We start from the raw sequence: 7,381 nt of genomic DNA on the forward strand, positions 1-7,381 counted from the left end.
ATCCGAACAGACACAAAAGCTTCAATATCCACATATTTGTTGCACGCAGTTTAACTTAAGATCAAATTTCTGTACATTTTATTCGAAATGAGCGAAAAAGAGTTCTATAGGAGAAAAAAAACAGAAGCACAATACGCCACACAGAAATGGGCGTCAATAACCAGATCCCAGTTACCAAACTTTGGAACACGAATGGCAAAAGCAAAGCAGAAACACACCATCTTTTAAAACTGGTGCCCCATAGAAGCTGAGATGTCCGGCTATGCTGCAGCTTAGTCGTCAAAATAAACAAGGGGATTTTTCCATCTGAATGTAGCGATCTTGACACCCATTCACAAAAGAGCAAATGTAAAGGGGTTCGGCTAATGGCTTTTTAATAGCCTTAACTGCTTGAGGGCGGTGCTTAGTTTGAAGATGGACACATGCACTTAAGCTGGCATGAGTGGATCTAGACTAACACTCCTCTTCTCATTGTATGAGCACATGTCAGTGGTATACACAAGTATGTCTGCGAGTGTGAGACATCGCCACAGTGCAACAATACTTCTATGAAGCTGGAAAGAAAATACCCAAAACACGCCTAATTAAATCACTTAAAGTTTAAGAGAGAACTGATGAAGAGTAATGGATTTAACCCATTGTTACAGGAACACGCGCACTCAAAAGGGATTTGAAACTCTCTGCGGTTCATTATTAGACTTCAATTCACCGCACTGCCAGTATAGCTTTCACAAATACTATTACTCTGAACATAATTTGTTGTGACCACAAAAAGAAACTCATCTATTTAACTTGCCAAACAGCAGAGTTAAAGCTAGAGGCAACAACAATTGAACAAATATGATAGCACAATAACTCGATAACTTATTTCTGCACTTTGATGCAGAGGGAGGATCAGCTAGCACAAAGAGGCCCTCTCCCCCTCAGTTAAGGTAGGTTGTGTTTGTGTCCCATTCAGTTGAGCTAACGAGTGACTCAAGAAACAACTTCATACGCATGAACCAGGTTGTTTGAAACGAGACATATCAGAAACAAAAATAACAAGCAAAACAAATTAAGGCTGGAGAAGAAAATCTTTAAAAATGGTTTGCAGAACGAGAGGAAAAAAAAAGCTGCATTTCTAAGGAGTGTGAAAAGTGTCAGTTGCCTGAAACAAATCAACAGTGTGAGTCCCAATTATCAGATTTCTCTACAGAAGTCAAATAGAGCCTGAATATTGGTGCCAGGATGCCATACATCAGAGGCGGGTGAAGCCTTACTCAAAATATGTCCCTAAATTGCAATGTATTGATTTACAAGTAAACCAATAAAGAACATTTCTAATGAATATCGGAGGCTGTTGCTGAAACGTTGTTCCCCAGGGCAACAAGACAAAGGTAGCAGCAACATTATGTCCAATTACTTCCTATATTCAGCACAAAAGCCCTTGGCCAATTTGTAATATCAATACCAATTTATAGACTACATCCTAGTGTAGACTAGGCAAATTACTGTGTGCTTTTCTTTAACAAGCTTCCAAGTGGAATATTACTGTTATATCAAACCAGGTGATAAATATCAATCGTGACAGGCTATGATAAGGTCAAACTTTCACAAGCTAAACTGAGAAAATGTGACGAATTAAGCAGCTTGTGAGCACAACAAACGGTTTGTCCATTAATTCTTTTTGGATGAAAATGAACAAGGCACGAGTTCTCCCCGAGAAGGTCAGTGAGAGTATGAAAGCCTGAAGTGAGTCTGACTTTTCTTTCATTCTTTCACTGAGGAGGCCTATTAAGCTGAGCTCAAAGCAAAGAATAATGAAATGCTTAAAAGGCAAAAAGTTGTGCTGCTTGATTCGTTCAGCCTGTGACCTGCTGCAAACACCAGCCGTGGTGGTAGAGTCCTTGGCTCTCCTCAGAAATATCACTTCAATATCCCAGTTATGGTTCACTTGGGGCGCATAGTGGACACAGCTGCAATATACCAGGACATTTTCACAGCCACGCATTTCCCCATCATACAGCGAGATCCATTTATATCATAGCTAATCATGGTCAGGACTTTTGTTGTCGTTTCGTCTGTAATTGTCAGACAGCTTCTGGCAGATGTGTGCGTGTGTGTGTGTCTTTGCGTGTGAACTGTTCTCCAATAGGAGCAGTGGAGCGTCGCTCGTGTTTTGCAAAGTGCTCCGCAATGAGACATCAGAGCGTGAATTCTGAGTGCTGCTCTTCAGAGTTTTCGCCTCATAACCGCAGCCACCTCGGAGTGGATCTCAAACAGTTTTCTTCTCCATCAGGCGAAATAAGGAGAGATATAATAATTGCAATTGTTATATTCCGAAGACGAGAAATCTCACTGTTGAGGCGGTTAAATGTGTACATTTCTAGTTGTGAGGGCGAGTGGAGAGCACATCTTGCCCGTTTTTCAGTCTTCTTAAAATTAATCATTCGTAATTCGCTACCAAAAAAAAATATATATATTTTTTAAAAATCTTGCTTGAACAGTAAACTTCAAGCAGGAATGTGAATATAATCTAGTTTACTCCCAAAGACGCCGACCTTAAACCACCTACTCGTTGACATCAACTCCATTTAAGTGGAATTAACCGAAAAAGTGGTACCTCCAGCGCAGGAGCTACTTCTGCCTCTGTCTACTAATTGGTGTGCCGTCACCTCCGCACTAATGCACTTCGGCAGCGAAGGACGGTGCCCATCCTCACTCTGAAACGTGGAAGGTGTAATTAAGGGCTTTGGAAGAGGACGCGCTCTCCCGCCTTACCTTGAGCGACTCCTGGGTGTAGAAACACCAAGAGAACAAGGATCCCCGGCGCGGCGCACATTCTAACCAAGCTGGAGCCCCCGGACGCTACTCCACTTCTCAGTCCACTTTCACCCATTACAGACAAGGCGTTATACACAAACACGCAAAACTCCTCCGTCCGTGATGGGGGACACAAGAACCCCCCTCCAACACAGGATCTGCTGATGGAGTCCAAAGCCAACGGTGTAGGAGCAAAGCCTCTAGTCCCGATATGTGTCCGTCTCGAAAAGCGCTGCTGAAAACTGGGATAGAGGTGGTTGAAATACCGCGGGGTCCCGTCACTTGTGTCAGTGGCACTGCTGCTTTGCCACTGCTCTCCGCTCTTCTCTTCGTGCGCTCTCCCCTTCGCCACCGTCTCCGTTTACGCAGAGAGAGAGAGAGAGAGAGAGAGAGAGAACGAGAGAGAAATGCCACCGCCCTCTGGCTACCATGCGCGGATCACAGTTTCTACCTTTCTTCTTTCCGTTGCTTTTCTTTTCCAGCACACACGAACATGACAATGAATTAGTAAAGTAACAACAGCTGAGTCTTAACTCGGATCCAAGTCCAAGAGGGATGTTTTTTTTTGTTTGCTTTTTTTAAACTCTGATCGTTGAAGATGACTGACTCCTAACATGACATTGAAGGATTTAAACAGAACTTTATGTTATCACTAAGAGTTAGACCGAGATAAACTTTTTGCTTACTTTATTTTTATTTTTTTAGATAAGCTATTAGGAGTTGCTATACGGCCTGTGTTTTCAGGAAGCACCGACTTATCTCTGCCCCCTGACGGCCACGTCCGTTGGACCTGCAAAGGGAGACGGGCTCTGAGAACCCGGCGATGTTGTTTTGTTTGTGCTGTAGCTACACGAGTAAAATCTAAATGGAGTTTTTGGAAAGAACCATATACACAATCAGAGAGTTACACGGCGCATTATCATGAAATAAAGTCTTTCACCAAGGTTTAACTTACCAGCTCACCACAGTGTAAATTACCTTGAAGTGGGCCAAATGGAAAGCATATTAACATCCCACTGACACGAACACATCAGCAGACAATAATGCGTCTGACAATAAAACTTTAGAAGATTTTACAGCTATACAAAATGCTTTCATTAAGTAGATTAGTTAGAACTCATTAATGTTTTTAGCATTAAAAAAAGAAACTCATCTCCCACAAACAACTCATTGAAATTTGCATACCAACACTTCCAGGTTTGTGTCCACGCATTCATGCTGACTACATCTCAGTGTTAACATGACAACTAAGTAAAACAACATGTGATAAACCTACCCCCCCCCCCCCTTTATCTACCACCACTACGTACAGCGAGTATCGCCATGAAATGTCAGCCTGTAGAATAAAAGATCAACACTTAAATGACTGACCAATCGCATTCGAACAATTTATTTGACTGTGTGCGGGGAACACGACCACACGCACGCGCACTTACAGCTGTTATAACTCTTGTGTCTGTTGCTGCACAGTCATTTGAGCAGCACAGTCTGGATCATGCATTGTAAATGGCAATAGTAAAATATGTGCTTGGTGCCATTCGTCACCACAGCAGCCCTGCAGCTCAGTGACTACCACTGGAAGTAGCTGCTACCCACAGGGACCTGTAAAAGCCTTTTTATTCTGCCACTTTATTGGGAATGGGAAAGCAATAAGTTACAGAGAAACATATGGCACACTTGGATATGGATCAGCACTTACACCAGCCACAGTCGAAGGCAATGGGATTTTCACAATCCTTGATGGCAACATAACATATATGTACTTTAGGTTGACTCCTATCGACCTAAATGTAATACTCATGTGGTGGGCCTTGTGGCAGTTTTGGCAAACTGTAATAGCTGTTGAAATAAGAAAAAAATAAATGTGTGTCATACATTGTTGAATATCTCAAGTGCAGATGAAACCTCATTTACAACTTTGAGCATCTAACCACATTTTCATTGAAACCACTCTGCATGCACATTATCAATCGACAAGTTCACGTTCGGATATATGAATGAAAAGGCAGTTCTGTCTCTCTCAGAGGAATACATGTATTTGCAGAGGGACTAGACTAAGAAAGAACTAGAACTAAGAAAAAAAAAATCTTGTATATTCTCAACTTTTATATTTTGGGGCAAGCTGGTGTGAGAAAGTTCCTTGTTTGAGTCTTGGCTGGGGCCCATTTGTGTGGGATTTTGCATGTTCTCCTCATCCATGTGTGGGTTCTCTCCAGATTCTCCAGCTTCCTTCAACCATGCATAAACATACATATTAGGTTAAGTGGTGGCTCAAGGAGTGAGTGTGCATGGTTGTTTGTCTCTGTGCTGGCCGTACAATGGATTGGTGACCTATTTAGGGTGTACCCTGCTTCTTGCCCAATGGGAGTTGGGATAGGCTAAAGCCCCCCTGCGATCCTGAATTGGATAAAGAGGGTATAGAAAATGGATGGATGGATTTTAGGGATTGTGTGATAAATGCAAAACACAAAATGAGTAGAACTGATACCAACAGTGCCAGTGGTGCAGTATTTGGCTGCATGCTCTCACACTGCTTATTGCTGTGGACACACCAGCTGGAGGTAAAAGAGAATTTAATAGCGTTTGATTTTGGGTTGATGGTAACACATTTGATTTTATTTAATGAACCAGACATTTAGATAAAATTTGAAAAGCCTGAACAAATGTCAAGTAAAATATACATTTTGTTATCTTCACTATACCAATATAACACTAAATGAGTCGGTTGGGAATAGTTTTTACAACTCTACATTCATCAGCTCTAGAGATCCACCAAATCAGAAGCAGGACATAGAGATCGGGACCAATGATTGGAACCTCCTTTGGGGGACAGAGGTGGACACAGTCTTATTTAAACCACCGATGTTGGGGCCTGCTGTTCCCTTACAGAGGTGTTTGGAGTTATTTTGAGATAGAAAGAGCTACAAGGCTTTCATATTGAAGTTTATGCCTATATGTCTGGCAATGCAATGGAAAAGAGCTTAGAATTATTTGAACAAAATATTTCTACTCTTAGAAAAATTATCTGCAAGTGGCAAAGACTTCTAACAACTGCTATTTCAACTAGGACTGGTGGTCACAGCGGATTCTCCGCAAGAGCAGACTGTTTGATCCAAAGTTATTCTTACAACTGCTGGAGTCAAAGCACACATTGGTACAATACAACATAGATGAGAGTTGTGCCAGGAAAGTCCTCTCCATTCAAAATAGCATGAAAACAGAACAGTTTTCTAATGAACAATAAGGAAAAACACCAATACAATTTGTCAAAACACATGAAAGGGAGTCAGAGGTGTTGCTCTTTTTGTACACCAGATTCCATTGAATGCTGATCCGTCTGCACAACAGTGAACATTAGTTGCATCATGCTAATATGACAGGTATCCTAACAAAAATAAAAATGACAGGGAAAAATGCATGACACCATCTTGTTAATGTTAATCTTTGACCACAAATACAGCAGAGCATCACTACTAGGGAATACAAATCAGAAACAAAGGGGAGAGAAAGCCCCCATTGCCTTTATTGTCAGATCACTCTTTTCCCAAATAAATGCAAGCAATCTTATTAAATTAACCAAATTTAGTAATTGTATTAATCAGACTGGTTGGGGAAAAAAATGAATAAAAAAATCAATTTCTGAAGTTGTTGTTTTTCATATCGAGTTAAATGAAGCAAGGTGGGTTTTTTTTGGGTTTTTTTTTTTTTTAAATGGCCCTAAGTAACAAATGCTGCTGCTTAATGCGCTGCTTTAACCTCAATACATACTAGTTGCCACAACTTAGTGGAGCCACATGTTCTTTTCAAGCAGTTATTTTGAATGCAAATCTGATTCATCCTTCTCATTTGGGATTGTAACTTTCAGGACACTGAATTGGAAATGTGCTTGCTGAATAAGTCCTGTGCTTAAGCTAAAAGAATAAAGATTTTGGAATGTGTGTGTCTGCTTCAGAGCCCTTAAGCTCTAACTCCTGCAGGACTTTGTTGCTCTGTCTCTGTCTTGCTCTTTCTTTGAATGTGAGGATCATCAAAGACAATCCAACATCCCTTTATTCGTGTTTATCATCATTACAGAGATAGCCATACAGTAATCAAAAAAGTCAAACAAGTTTCCCCATTGGTTGCTGGTCTGTAGCCCACAGCATCAAAGAGGTAGCAGTAATGAGAAGGGGAAAAAGACTACATTGAGGAAGAATGGTTTAAAGAATAAAACCATAATGACAAAGCAGAGAGGAGGGTGTTTAATCATGTACAACACTGATTTAAAGGTCTTGTTTGTACAGTACGTTATATGACATTTCACTGATGTACACCAGTGTGCAACCTGATCAGGCAACCTAATCATCATCAGGTTTCCCACACATCAATGATCCCTAGTCCTGAACTTTGCTTTAATAATTGTGAGAGAATCAGATTTCTGTTTCAGGGACTATATGTAATTGATTTCTTACAGAGCGATAGATAAGCGGTTTGATATCGCTCATGTCAGGCCCAATGCAGTGATTCCCTGGAGTCTTGCTTTGGCTGTCAGGTTGCTTGGCAACAAGTAGAAACTACAAGACAGTTCTTTCAAACCATG

The 7,381-nt window shown here is 41.0% G+C and overlaps 1 protein-coding gene across 3 annotated transcripts in view; it reads right to left on the reverse strand.

Moving 5' to 3' along the window:
• Positions 1–3,132, reverse strand: part of LOC140309819 (netrin receptor UNC5C-like) — a 184,125-nt gene extending 180,993 nt beyond the window's left edge. For all 3 annotated transcript variants that reach the window (XM_072387836.1, XM_072387835.1, XM_072387837.1), the window contains exon 1: positions 2,761–3,132. In XM_072387836.1, coding sequence (XP_072243937.1) covers positions 2,761–2,878 — 118 coding nt within the window. In that variant the 5' untranslated portion in view covers positions 2,879–3,132. The remainder of the gene's footprint in view (positions 1–2,760) is intronic.
• Positions 3,133–7,381: the final 4,249 nt, after the last annotated feature.

This window comes from Leuresthes tenuis, unplaced genomic scaffold (assembly GCF_036924035.1).
Source record: "Leuresthes tenuis unplaced genomic scaffold, fLeuTen1.0.hap1 SCAF_6, whole genome shotgun sequence".
NCBI classification, from domain to species: domain Eukaryota; kingdom Metazoa; phylum Chordata; class Actinopteri; order Atheriniformes; family Atherinopsidae; genus Leuresthes; species Leuresthes tenuis.